The sequence below is a fragment of the Rhea pennata genome, chromosome 4 (genome assembly GCF_028389875.1).
Source record: "Rhea pennata isolate bPtePen1 chromosome 4, bPtePen1.pri, whole genome shotgun sequence".
Taxonomy (NCBI): domain Eukaryota; kingdom Metazoa; phylum Chordata; class Aves; order Rheiformes; family Rheidae; genus Rhea; species Rhea pennata.
This window is the reverse complement of record NC_084666.1, coordinates 26,793,630-26,808,477: the sequence shown is the minus strand read 5'-3', so window position 1 is coordinate 26,808,477 and position 14,848 is coordinate 26,793,630. Positions and strand designations below refer to the sequence as shown.

The 14,848-nt window shown below is 38.2% G+C and overlaps 1 protein-coding gene across 1 annotated transcript; it reads left to right on the top strand.

Annotated features, from left to right (window-relative positions):
* The first annotated feature begins 399 nt into the window (after nt 1-399).
* Nucleotides 400-13,087, top strand: YIPF7 (Yip1 domain family member 7). Its single transcript, XM_062574698.1, has 5 exons — nt 400-515; nt 2,051-2,217; nt 3,962-4,107; nt 8,531-8,712; nt 12,925-13,087. The coding sequence occupies exons 1-5, from the start codon at nt 400-402 to the stop codon at nt 13,085-13,087; spliced, it is 774 nt and encodes a 257-aa protein (XP_062430682.1).
* The last annotated feature ends 1,761 nt before the right edge of the window (nt 13,088-14,848 follow it).

The window sequence follows — 14,848 nt, the reverse complement described above, 5'->3', positions numbered from 1 at the left end:
TTAAGATATGCTTTTTAAAAAAGGAGAATGAACTGTATTAAACAACAATTTCCTCGATACATCTTGTAAAATTACAAATTACCAAGTTATTTTTGATAATACTAACAAGACAAAAAGTCAACTGAAAGTCAAGAAGTCATTGGAGAGTAATTTTTTTTCCCATCCTTGTAACACTAGTAAACTAATATACACTGGCAAGGTAGCAGAAGATTAATTTTTATTTCTGTAACAAAGAAAGCCAAGATTCCCATTTTGTCACTACTGTGGCTACAGAAAGTTTTCATGAGTTTGTGGCTATAAGATCTACTATTTTCATTTCAGTTTAAGACAACTAAAAACAGATTCCAGCTTGTTTGTAAGGCTATTTTATCAATGTTTTAAATCTCTTTTCTCACCAGAATGTCAAATTTTGAGCAATTTCATTTGGACTTTTACCAGTCCAGTTATACTATAGATAACCAAGAAGAAGGTTACAACAGTTATGGGTCTAATGAAAATCTTTGTGGAAGCAGAAGGTAAGTATGCTAGATTAAAAAGCTGATGTATTTCAAAACCCTAATCAAATTAATGTCAAAATCAGCTTGTAATTGCCAAAAAAGGATTGAATGTTCAATGCAGGTGAAGTTTTAAGTGGTAGGTACAAGTCATAGCAGTAGAAAGACAGCAGGAGCCTTACAATCTGATGTCTTTTTCATATTTTTCTATTTGTGGTTCCTGCCTGCTGGAAGGGGGTATAGAGGGAAGGAGGTTTGAGACTTTCACCTTAAGGAGATTTCCACGCATGGTTCTGCCTGCTGTACGAGGTTGGACTTTGCTGTAGCTTCCCCATCCTGCTGCCACAATCCAGGCGGCAGCTAATCCCTCCTGCTGGCCCCAAGCTTTGCAGAGGGAGAAGAGCTTCTGGAGAGCAGACACTTCTCACCATCCATTTGGGTCTCTTAGCAAAGCTACTTAATCACCCCAGCCCACACGCACATCTCCCCCCACCCCTCCAAGGCTTACCACCAGACTGCATTCACTTTTGGCTGCTTCCCACTCACCCCCTCTTTCCTCCTAGTCTTACTGCCAGCTGTGCCTGCCATCACACCTCAGCTGCATGGGAATGCAGCTGGGGACGTTACTCATTTCCTTATTGTCCTCCATGGAGCCCGGCCCATCCTTGTGGAAGATCTCAGGAAATAACGAATGGTTTGGGTTGAAGTATTGAAATGGGGACTAAAGGATGTGAGATTGGCCGTAGCTCTGCCCAGGGATTCCTGGGCTGCTCTGTGTTAGGATTTTTTTCTCTCTGTGCATCATTCTGAGTGTGTCCCAGGTTTCCTGTGTTTCCTTCATTTTGACTATCAGCTCTTTAGATGTCACTGGCTGCTGTGTACATATTCGTTTTAGTCAAATGAGAGTTCAAACTTGGTTTAAGCCTGCAGGTCATGTAGAAATAAAATTACACATGAAAATAATTAGGGAATTATAGAAAAGAAGTCAGGAAAGAGCTTCAGGAGACCACATAGTCTTTCCCAAGGCAATATCATTTATACCTAAACATTTCCTTATCTATGATTGGGCTCCATATTAGTTTTATAAATACAACTGTTACATGTTATTTGTCTAATTTGAATGAATGAGCTTCACATTGTTATTGCCGGGGCTTTTTTTTTTTCCATGTCCTGCTAGAAATTCTTTAAGCTCCTTTTCAGATGCAAAAAAAAAAAAAAGTTCATTTTTGTATAAATATGGGCATATAGTGGCCATGGCGCTAGGTTGCCTGGCGGAAGTCTGGAAGTGGAGAACGTTTCGGACGTTCTCGCGGCTCCCAGGTTCGGCAGTCGGGAAAGGCCTTTCTCCTCGCTCCGACCCGAGGAGAAGCAAATCTGCGGTCGGCAACCCGGTGTTCACCACGCGCGGCGTGAGCCGCGCCTGCAAAGTTTCCAGGCCTCACAGCTTGGGAGCAGTAGAAAACGTCGACCACGGCGCGCCGGGGCGCAGCCGCGAGCCGCTGTGAAGTTGCTCGCTGCCGTTGCTCGTTTCACTGGCGATTCGCTTGCTCTTCCAGGAGCCCGACAGGAGAGCGACCTCAAACAGGCGCTTTTGTCCCTTCGGAAGTACTTTTACCTCCCCAGAGTTACGCAGGTCAGATTTTGCAGCCCACATACGATTTCAACACTCTCTCGCACGTTAGTTACGCTGACGGTTTTGATGAAGAACCTCCTTTGCTAGAAGGTAAAAATAAAACCACAGACGATGTTTGTGGCTCCTGTGGGCGCCTGTGCTTTCGTTTGCCAATTTTGTGTCAGTCGCTAGAGAAACTACAGCGGAATTACCAAGCCAGGCTGCTAGGGTTGCTGCTGCCCTGCATCCTGGGCAGAATTGCAGCCAGCACCCCTGGGCCCCGAGCCTATATTTGCATATTTGAAATCTGCACGGAAAATAACAGTATTAATTCATTCATATGGCATATATGGCATGCACTTAACCACCACTAGATGCCAGCATAACAATAAGTTTTGCCTGTGTGTGTGTCTGAGCATCTTTTCCACTCTTTATTTATACTGCATAATAAAATATATTAGAGTGCTTATAACTAATAAACACAATAATCCTGTTTGCATATCTAGTAATAAATTTGGTAGTTTGAAGATGTTAAATGGCTTTATTCCCATGGAAAAAAATGAGAAAGCTGCATACTTCAGTTATGTGATCATTTAACTACATGAACAATATTATTCTTTCTTAAATGCATGTGGACGATCCTAAAGCTGGAGTCTGATTTGTAAATGAATATTCACTTCAGTTAACAAATATTAGTGCAATATAACAAATCAGGCAACCTGATTGCAACTACTTCAGCATAATGTAGTAAGTGCATATTCAGCCTGCTGTTCCATATTGGAGGGCAAGTGGATTTTTACTACTTAGAAGATACTAATACTACCTTAAAAATATCAAGACTATGCTTGATATACGTCAAGTGTTAGATTTCTAGCTCTGAGTCCAAACATTGAACTCCACTAGCAGCTCACCCTGTGAAAAGGCTCTCAGAATAAAACTGATCCACAGGGTGTCAGAGATATTCATATCTGTGTACCAAAGACGCACACTTTAATACGGAACAACTTTATTTATATAGTGTTATAAGTGTTTCGACTCAGATTATGATGATAGATGAACTGGATAAGGTAAAGACTGGTCATTCCCCTTCCAAATGGATCTAGCACATTGTCAGTCTCACTAAAACCTAAAACCTAACCTCTTTCTTGCTGCTGCATCATAGGGAAAACAATTACTCTTGCAAACTGAAGTCTTTCTACAGAAGTTGTAACAGAAATCTTTGCCCCACAGAATTGAATGGCCAAATTCCTATCGACTTTAATGGGGAAGAATTTTTTCCGGTCTCCTGTGGTCCTTAGTAATTACTTCTCAAAAGCCAAAAGCTTATAAAGCACTGCAAAAAGTATTACTAATTTGCCTAAAAGGGAAGAATGCCATTTTTAAGTGCTTCTGGCAGTTCAGCCTTAAGACACATCTCTTATTAGATTTACCAGAATTAAAGCATGTATCTCTGTCTTCAGTGTTCCAGAATGTTGTGAATTCTGCAGTAACTGTTAATTAACATATTTTTCAACATCTAAGTTAGTATGGCATTAGAAATATATATATCTTAAATATAGGAAAAACAAATATTAACTCAAAGTTGAGAGCATTTTTTAGTTCATTTCCTAAAATTGAACTTAATAAATTAATATTCCAATTTGGAATCAGAGCTGAGTCTTCAGTACACTGCATGAACAGGTACAACATATTCCTGCTACAGAATATATTCTCCCATAATATGATCTTCATTAAAGGAAGGAATTGGTTGCTTTTCTTATTATTATTATTTGGGGGGTTTGCGGTATTTAATGAGTTTCTGTAAAAGTGTTGTTTTCTTGTAAGCAATTAACAATGCTGGAATTTATTGTTGCAGAACTTGGGATCAATTTTGATCACATATGGCAAAAAACATTAACTGTTCTAAACCCAATGAAACCTGCAGATGGCAACATTATGAATGAGACAGACCTCACTGGACCTATGGTTTTCTGTTTGGCCCTTGGAGCAACATTACTGCTGGTAGGATATTATATAAATCCTAAGAGATTACTTTTTTAACAAGCAAATGCCAAGGTGGTGATGCAAGTGAAGTTGCAGAACTGACAGAAAATGGGTCATTTGCTGCCCTTTGTCCTGAAATTATACAGAAAGAAGTCTTCTGGCTTTAAAATGTTTACATAAAGTTTAAATGGAATGTAGATACAATATAAGTGAAGTGTATTAGTTTCAGTGGAGGTATAAGATCACATCATTTTTTGGAGTGAAAATAAAGGACAGATTTGTACAGTGTGTATAATAAGCAGGCTCCGAACCCTTGAAGCATGGCAGTATGTACTCAGTAAGGACCTAACCAGGAATGAATAAAAAAGGCAGAGCAGCCAGCCCACTTTTTCTAACAATTGTGCTAGTATTTTGAAATTATCATCTCTCAGTGTTGTTTTGGGGAGGGCAGAGATACCAAAGAATTCTCTTTTTGTAATTATAGCGAATCCAAAAAGAAAACGAAAACAGCTTCTTTTTCCCCCCTCAGATTTGCAATACCTTCCCATAAATTTTGCTAGTGCTTTCTTAGCTTATATTATTTTTCTACACTCTCTGCTATACAAAATATGGTAACCTGCACTTAACCTCTTTCCTCCTTATGAATACAGCTTTCCTACAGGAGGAAAGTTGAAGCAGAGATTGTACACTACTCCAAATTCATCTATTTATCACTGACAACAGGGGCTCTCTATTGCTGCTGAAGTACAGTTCTGATTGTCGGCAACCATTTATCAGACAGGGATAAGGTGGGACCGTTCTGGGAAAGGCTTTACTGCTCTAGCAACTGAGGTAGGAGAAATGGGGCTCTCATTCTCCGTTTCCTCTATGATAAATAGTGCTGAATCAGATGACTCTCACAAGTTCTTTCTCAATTTGTAACGTCTATGCAGTACCTAGAATATGCAAACTGCAATATAAATGGCAAGTATTATTATTTATGTTCCTATAAAACTAAAAATCTTTTAAAGGGATGGAAGGATGGAAACAGAAGGAGGAAAGGGAATTAAAGGAAAAGAAGGTGAGAAGCAAAAGAAGAAAGGCTGTTTTTCATCTAGAGAAATAAAGATATAAGAGGAATAAAAAGTGAAACTGTTGAATTTCTATGTTAGAATAAGAAAAAAAAGGAGGAAAGCTAAAAGAAAGAAGCAAGGAAATAAAAAAATGGTCATTGCTGATATTGCTGTCTGAATAGTCAACAATTATAATGAATATTAAATTATTGTTATTGAAATAGAGTACTTTAATTAGCTTATATATTGTTCTGGAATATTAAATGTTGTAATTGTCATTAGGAAAACAGATGTTTTCTTAAAACATCTGCTTTTCTGATGCTCTAGTTTTAGGCTAGCAGAACTCGTCTGATACAATCCAGGGAATTTCCAGCACAACTTCACAGCCATAAGTCTATGGGATTTCCATGGACCATCTTATAAATTCAGGCTGCTCATTTTTATCTTGGATGCGTTTGAATAGTAACATGGCTCTTCAGCCATATAAGCTATGATATCCTTCTATACTTGAATAATTCTATTAGCACCAGGAACATAATTTGGTTGAGAGCTTTTTTCCAAAAATAATTTATATTTTTTTCAGCTTTTTAATATGGAAAAATATGCAAAGATATTCTTCAAATGGTAGCAGTTCCTTTGGAACACAGAGAGAATGAGAAAAGGATTGTTAGTCTGGCAGTAGGACTTATCTTCCTCATGCTGGTGTAAAACAGAGCAACTCCACTGCAAATAGGAAAACAACAACAGGGTAAAAGTTAGCAGCAGCTGAGATAGAATGCGCCAGGCTCAGCTGCTTTGCATTTTGCATAGCCATTCCTACAAAATCAGATTCTCCATCCATTTCAGCTAAGGGCAGTAATACCCACCTTAGGCAGATACAAACAAGCACACAAGGTCTGACTTTCTTCTAACCTTGTTCCTTCTGGAGGACAGATTTAGTGCTTTCAATTTATCAAAGTCTGCCAGGCTAATCAAGCTTGATTCTGGTCTTGCTTACATCACTGCACATTGGGAGTATTCCCAAGTGAGTCAATATATTTACATAAGTAAGACTAGAATTGGGAGAAACATGTTCAGCTGAGGGTTTTTTTTTTTTCTTTTCTTCCTTCTCTCATTCCTCTGTACCACAAATCAAACTTTTCACCAAGGGGAGATTTAATTTACTGCTAACCTCACTTCATCTTTGTCTCAGTAATTTGTTAATGTTAGAATAAGCTGCTAAGTAGTGCTGTGTGGAATAAATACACTAAAACAAACAGTCTTATATTAGCTGATAATTGTTATATCTATTTGATATACGCCTTTCTTAGTTGATCTGCAGTAAACACTGCCACAAATAGTTGCAGATGTAAATTCGTTAGATACCTTTAATGGCTGCAATTATAACTGATAATAATCTGAGACAGTATTGCTCTCCCACACTATCTCTAGCTATCGTTAATTTTATTTGACAAAGTGTTCTTTCCTGACTGTTTTATACTAGTAGGATGTAAATTCAATGGTCTCTGTACCTAGAAAAGGCAGATTTCTCGTGCTGTTAGGTTAGGAGTAGATTGTTTCTTTATGGTGATATGCAGTATGAGGGAAAAGGCTGTTGTGAGGATGGAGGCAAGCTGACTGTACTAAGCACAGGCACGATGAAGAGGTCAAGTAAAAAGGTAGGATAACCACAGTGACATAGTACTGTAAAAGGAGGCAGATCTTATTAACTTGGGCAGCCCTTCACATAAACATGCACTGCTCTCGGGCTGCAGCTGGTGAGTCGAGCTGGCATCAATCTGCAAAATCAGGACCTTCAGCTTGTGTGAGCACTTGATTAGGATCTCTCCACTGCATTGCTTTTTATCTGTCCAGCTCAAATACTGTTTGCATCCAGCAATGAGTTTTGACCTGGACAGATACAGGGAAGAGGGAGCAGAGAAGCAGGACCCACAAAGATAGTTGCGTTTCCTGGGTTTCATTAAAATGTGTACATGAGCAGAGCAGGAAATCTTATCAATTCTCCTAAACCATTGTGGAGTTGTAAATGTTCCAAATAAGCTTCAATATTTCTACCTTATCAGACAGAAGAGGCTCCAACTGTGAGCTACAAAGCAATTAGGAAACTGGGCCTCTATTAATTTTGATTCTCCTATGGTTTATTATATGAATTATAACATGTGCATATATATGAATTTGTGTAAACAACCTGTATTTTAAGTATGTGTATTACTGTGTGTTAAGAAGGTGATGCATTGTGGCCCTTTGAGTTTACTTCACCATCATGAGTTAAGGGTTGAATCCCAGGGTTGAGCTATGTCCTTCAGAAACATGTGCTACCTTTAGGATACAAGCTTCCAGCACAAAACAAATGAAACCATCTTCGTCCCAGATCTCTGTTTATTTCTGATGTATGGATGTCAAATCACAATATTACATGGCTGACATTCAGTCATTTACTACTGAATTTGCTAGAAGCTTAAAAAGAGAGGAAAAGCTTTAACAATCTTTTGTGAGGTGAGCGTTCACTTTTGGGAGGGAACAATGCCTTCATGTCTGGAGGAGATCATTCTAAAAAAGGACAGCAAGAGCACGAAGAAATTGGTGTTGCCGTGGCCACTGTTACCTGTTGTACTAGCTTTTTGCATAAATTAGAAAGCATTGCCAGGCTGGTAACTTTCACAGGCACTGAATTCACACAAAGGAGTAAAACCAGGAAGAAAACGTATCTCAAGAATCTTTCATTCAACAGAGCAAAAAGAACATAAGCTGACAATTACTGGTTTACAGAGAAATTAGTATGTTGTATTGGTCTAACCACAAAGATGGGTCTAGCAGCAGTCCATATGTTGAGTTTGGGTTCAGGAACAACCCAGTGATTTTCTCATGATAATCAAGGGGAAGAATGGCCATATTCTCCCTGAGAACCACCATAAGTCCAGCAAAGGTTTTTTGTAGGCCTACGTAAAGCTGGAGAGCTATAACAAAGTGTGAAACCTGTCAAATAAGTAGGCTCATTTTTGCTCAGCCACATGTATGTGTATTGGAAAAATTTTCTTGATACTCAAATGTGTTTTCCATATTTATAATTTCATCTCAGTTTTCTATCATTTAGCCCTTCCCAAATCTCCCTAAGCACTTCCTGTCCTACTTCAGAGACCAATTGCATGAAGACTTAGAGTCAGCCTTATAACTCTAAATTCAGCATAAACACATTCTCACAGTTTTACCTAGGAATATTTTGATGTAAAAATCACCTAAAAGTACCAGGTGGGGTTCATATTTGAATCAATGTACCTAAAGTGAAAAGAGAAAGAGACCTAAAGTGAAAAGAAAGTGTGTTTTCTATCTTCTCCCACCATGTGATCATCGTGTATTTGCTGCTTTATGCTTACTCATATTTATTCCAGGCAGGAAAAGTTCACTTTGGCTATGTGTATGGCATGAGTGCCATGGGGTGCCTTGCCATGCACACACTCCTCAACCTGATGAGCATCACAGGAGTCTCACACGGTTGTGTTGCAAGTGTTCTGGGCTACTGCCTGCTGCCCATGGTGATCCTGTCTGGCTCTGCAGTTGTCTTTTCGCTACAGTAAGTACCAGCATATGGCAACAGATATCTTGAGAAGCACAATAAGTAGGAAGGAAAGTACTATGCACAGCATTTTATAAAGGAGGAGATTTAATAAACTCAAACTTCCAAAACTGTGAAGAAAAACACCTTTCTGTTAGTGTTTGCAGGTGGAAATGGACAAAACTGAAGAGTGAGAGGTGGTCTGTGTTTGAGGGGAGAGATGTACGTTCATTGTAATATGAGTCCTTAAATCCCATGTTCTCTACTAGGCTTGAGAGTCGCTTTGATTTTTGCAGAAGCAGCAAATATGCTTTCTGTGTTGTGGAGCCAACAGTGGCCAAAATCACTAAAAGCCGCTCCTAGGGTTTGGTTTTGCATAGCTGATTCTCCCATTCCTTCCTTGCTTATAACACCAGGCTTCCATCCTTAGATTTCTTTTCCTTTTGTAGACTCACTTCTATGTGACATAGTGAAATAATCTGCTAACCCTTAATGACCTGGACCATTAGAACAAGACTTGATGTAGTAGCGTCATATACTCTAAGTAAGGTGTAATTGCAGACCTGAAATTAACTTTGAAAACTTTGGAAAACCAAATGTACCTATTGGGGGAAGGGGGTTTTACAGTAATAAACCTATGTGTAGGATATCTGTATACCAGCATCTCCTTCCTCCTCAGTCTGTAAACTCTTGGAGATAAAAACTGTATCTACCTCCCTTTTTGCATTCTGCAAAGTACAAGGAAGCTCCAGGTCTTGCCTGAAGGCTTTGAGCATTTCCGTAGATCATGAATATATTAATTTATTTCTAATTTGACTTTCCTCCTTCAATTTTGTTGTTGACTTATATTTTTAACACTCCAATTTGTAAAGCATTGGATGTGGCTGCTGCCTCTGCTTGTTAAGGAACTGCTCCAGTTAAGAAAATGTCCCAGTTTATTTTCTTTGGAAAAGCAGCAATTGTATGTAAGTATTTATTGGTTTTGAATGAAATGATATATTGGGATCAGGATTTTACTGCAATCTTTTTTGTGTATTTCCATGGAACTATGATGGCTCAGATTGACCATATTCCACATATTAAAGTGTTTCTGAGCTGCTCCTGACAAGACAGAGTAGTGGCACTGAAGAAGCCATTGGCCCTCTGTTCTTCTACACTACCGATGCTTGCTTGATTAACCTGTTTAGTAACCCACCCATACAGAAGGTGCGGATATGTGATCATAGGACAGATGGGACTAACTCAAAACCAGCTGTTACCATTGCACCGAGTGCTGTTTTCTGTATCAGGAAACCCCCAAGCATGCACAGTACATTTGTAATATGCTGTGAATTTACAGAAAGCACATGTTTTTAAAAAATCTATAAATACTGCACTACAATAGGCTTTAACAAATTTGCCATTATATCTGAAATGAATTGGTAATGTTAAATGACTATCTACAGGATTCTGTAGTCTTTTCCCATTCACCATAGGTAATTGCTTGAACACTGTAAGTATCAAGGCTCTCTCTTAAGAATAAGCTATTAAAAATGGCAATTTTAAAATCCAATGTATTTTGTATTATTTTTGATTTTGAAAATTCTTTAAAATGGCCAAGGAAAGATAGCAATATGCTCATGATTTTCTCCTCATATTGGTAAAAATGATATTTTTGTCAACTGCAAGTTGTACAGAATTGACTAACTTCAGTATTCGTTTTCACAGGAAGCATACCTAAGAATGCATACTTGTATTGCAAAGACAGATAATAATGGAACTGAAAGCAATTTTTAAAGTTTTATTATTTTTTACAGATAGTTAATGGGTAGTTTCATATTTTTATGATTTGCATAATTAGCTATTTCAGTGAAACTGTGAATGAAGCAAAAAAAAGAAAAAGAAACATGTTGGGTGTTGAATAATGCAAAAGAGAAGACTGATTTTCGTATTCAAACTTCTATGAAACCAGATAGTCTCCAAGCTTTGTTTGTGGCCATCTCTGATGATATCATGTCTGATCACAAGTTGTTTAGGCCCCTTTTTTAGGAGAAAAAAAACAGGGGACTTTTTTTTGGAAAAAGACTTTACTATCAAATCCCTGAATGATGTCCATTGCATTATCTTGACTAAATCCTGAAGGAAATGAGTGTAAGAAGGAAATTCTTGGATCCAGGTGATGCAAAGGACTGAACTGGTGGCCACATTTGTAGGTTGTGAGGGAGAGGAGTGGAGAGGTCGCACTCAGGCTCATCCTCCTAACTCAGTCTTCATGCCAGTGCACCCTCAGTCCTGGTCACTGTGAGCATGACGTCTGCCTTTTGCCCTTCTTCCATGCTTGAAGATTTGGACCTCAAGAACTTTACTGGCAGAATCTCTCCACTGAAGTTAAAACATTCTTTTTTTCAGTAATGTGTTGTTAGATTGAGGGCCATGTTGTTAAGTGGACAAAGTATCTCTTGGCTCCAGTGTGATTTTATGTCAACTTTCCATCTTGTTCACTGCCAGTCCTGGAACAAACCTGGAGAGGCCACTGGGCCCTCGGTGCAAAGCAGAGCAGCCACAGCTCTAACTGTGCCGCCTTGTAATAGCTGCTTTAAAGAGTCATCATATTAGCTGAGAAGTGTCATCACATAGTGTGTTCCTGTTACATCCTATGCCTCTGCTGGCATGGTGATCTGCTCAAAGAGTCATCTATACCAGTTTTGAATTTCTGGCTAGCTGTTCAATTCAGCACCTTAGTCACTCTGCTTGGAGCAGAGGCCAGAAATTTGATCTGCAGAGCCCTGTGTAACACCTCTGAATGTCACTATGTAGGTTCAAAGGAACACTTAACCTGAAGACATAAAATCATATGGTCTTTAATGTTTTGTTCTTAATAGACTGAAGTTGCAATGAGGTGCTGAGTCACCTTAAAATCCATTCTCCCCATCCTCTCCCCAAAGTCCCAAGAGTTCAGGACACAAAATACTTTATAGGCCTGGAGACTGTATTGCCAGGAAATAAAGTAGGATTTTATGTGATATGAATACATTAACTAAACTAAGTCAATTAAATAAGAGAGCTTTACTTATAGTAGTTTAGTTGCAATACCAAAATTAGTGGAGATTATTTCTGCTAGATGAATCTAAGGTAATATGCACAGCCTTTTTCTCTATTCTGATTCTGTTTTGCTGATACTTTGTAAGAATGGAGTGCCAGAAGGTCTTTTAGCAAGTAGCAGAGGTTCATTCATTTTGAAAGTCCTTGAGATTGACATAGGGAAAGTGCATAACACAGCCGATCTCATTATGTACTTCAGCAGCATATTATGTGCATGATCTCATGCATTTTACAAAAGCAGACTGAAAATACAGAGTGCAAAGAAAGCATATGTGAAACATTATTTATTGGCCAGATACTGTTCCTACAGGGCTTAATAGAGTGAGCTCTCTATAATCTACAGGAATATTTCAATGGGCTTTTGATGACAGTCCCATAATCATCAGTTCTCCAGGCCATCCTGCACCTGAGAACTGGCAGAATCTAACTTGAAGAGAGTTCAGCTGTCACAGAGAGGCCACGTAGAAACCCACCATGCCTCCCGTTATGCAGAGAAGGATACCAGGATGAGGGAAAATAATATTTGGAAAATGTGCTCCTTAGTGATTCTTTTTCTGCTCCTTACTTTCCACTTGATATGCACACCTTTTTAAAAGAGCAATGTGAGCTTCCTTCTGGGAACTGGCCAGCACCTTTTTGCACGAGCAGCAGAGGTGTAATTCTTGAAGAGCTGCATTGCCTCTCCTCAGAGTTCATGCGCACTTAAAACCTTTTCTACATTACAAAAATGCATTGTCTGCTGGTCATCAGGCTGCCTGATGGAAGATCAGGTCTGCAGTGTCATTCTAAATCCTAAACCTTCTCCATGTTGATTTTGGCTGCAGTAGGATCTTTGCTATCTTAAAAAGATCTCTAGCTGATGTGTCTACTGGATACCCAGAAGATTTGGTTGGAAATGCACTAGTCCTTTTGGCAGTACAACTGATGAAGCTGCTGTTTTCATCTATGCTGAAGAAATTACATTTTTTTTGTTTACTATTATTATTTTGTTTCTCAAACTTTACTTTCGTTATGTAAGTCAGTCCTTGGTTCTGCCAGTGGTGATCATCTTATCAGGAACAAATTGCTAGACCTGAACTAGAATCTAATCAGATTTGGTGCTGCATGCACTAACAAGTGGATTCTCTTCTTCATTTTTTTTTCTCCTAGGGGAATACTGGGAACACTTTTAGCTCTTTTTATTGTTGGATGGTGCAGTCTGTCAGCCTCCAAAATTTTTACGTCTGCGTTGGCCATGGAAGGACAGCAGCTTCTTATTGCATACCCCTGTGCTTTACTTTATGGACTTTTTGCACTTCTAACGGTTTTCTGAGATGTATTTTGTAGTAGCGTTATTACAGTCTGTTTGTGGTTGTTGGTGGGGTTAGGGGTTATTTGCTTATTTTTTATTGCCTAGAACTGCTTTTAGTTCCATTAACAGAATTAGATTATGCAGTTTACCTTTGATTCACTTAATGGCTGATAATGAAATTAAAAAAAACCAAACTAACAGGAAGACACCATAATGGTGTTTTAAAGTCTTACAGCTTAAAGAAGAAACACTTGTCTTCAGAAGGTAGTAGAAGTAGGAAATTACAAAATAAATGGTAATTAAAAAAAATCTTGTCTTCACAGTATTGTATAGGTTCAATATAAATTACATATATATTAGAGAGTAATTGGAAAGCAATAACACAAATATTTAATAGACCTAGTAAATCAAGTGAAAATATGAATTTGTTTCAAGAAACATATTTTGATCATATATGTTTTCAAACTAATATCCAAAATGAATGTTTTTTTTTAATAGAAGACTGAGTGGATTATGATCTTGAATCTTTGTCAAAGTAACAGGAAGAACAGGTTGCTACAACAAAGAGAGAAAACTAGGAATGTCATCTTGTTTTTTCTTAAAGAGATGTAACTGTCCAAAACACTATTGCACTGTTTGTAATGTACAGTAATGCTAGATTTTAAAATTGCCACTAAACCACAGCCTGCTGTCACTGCAGAAAAGCATCATACAAAGCAAAGATAACTCCTAAAAACATCTCCTGAAAGGCAGAACTGTATCTGAGCAAGCAAAATAAAAATCTCAGCAATTTTATCTGGCCAAATAAATCTACTTGCTGCTTCTAGTCTTACAGGAACCTACGATTTTTATAATAGCAATGAAACACAGAATGCACAAGATGTTTCAAAATATAATATTGGAAATATCAAGCCATCAAGAGGAAACAGAGATGTGTGTGCAGGCATAACAAGAGCCAAATCCAGTAGACAGTGGTAGAGAAAATGAGTGTGGTTGTAGATAGGGCTAGGAAAAAGAAACAGATAAAGGGAAATTTGAATGAAATAAATGTCAATAAATTATTTCATCAGCGTTTTAGTGTGTCTTCCTTCTCAACGCATATTTTTATGATCTTGGTTGTTGTCCAGTCATTATTCAGAATTGTTCATTGAAATGCCTGCAAAATCCTTCTCGAGAGAGAAGACCACCAATGACTGTGGCAGAGAGCCCTGATACTCCAAGCACTTACACAGAAGCTTAATCTGCAGAAACTGCCTGAGACTATGGCAAATGAATCATCTTCCTAATGCTTTTCATGAACAGGTCACAGGTAAATTAGATGATCACTTTGTCCTCCTGCTAGTGATATGCTAGTGATTCTGTCTCTATATTGAAAGTACCTTTGACAAAAATATTTTCCATTGTTTTCATATTTGGTTTCACAGAACACTTGTGCAAACCATTCTCAAATTTGTTTTACTGAATTCCAGCAGAACTAGTTCACACTGGTATTGAGATGTAAACACTTAGGCACTTCCTTAAAAAAACTGCAGATTATTTATGGAAAAATATTTGGTACATTTATCCATTTCTTTTTTTGCAAAGCTATAGACACAGGTACAGAGAGGCAAAACTGGAGGCATAATCCTGGACTAAAATGTGGAAATAACTAAGCAGGATCTACTTGCATAGAATGGAAAAGTTTGTGAATGTGGAAAGCCAGCACTTGAGAGTGTGGTAAATTTGGCCTTGCTTTATCAAGGAGTAAAGTTGCCACTGATGGGGCAGAGTTTAATGCTTGAA

Bases quoted from the DNA above. Each gene is read 5' to 3' on its own strand.
- YIPF7 (XM_062574698.1), top strand. From the start codon at position 400: ATGTCAAATTTTGAGCAATTTCATTTGGACTTTTACCAGTCCAGTTAT. The intron at 516-2,050 runs GTAAGTATGCTA...TTGCTCTTCCAG, and splicing joins AATCTTTGTGGAAGCAGAAG to GAGCCCGACAGGAGAGCGAC. The intron at 4,108-8,530 runs GTAGGATATTAT...TATTTATTCCAG, and splicing joins TTGGAGCAACATTACTGCTG to GCAGGAAAAGTTCACTTTGG.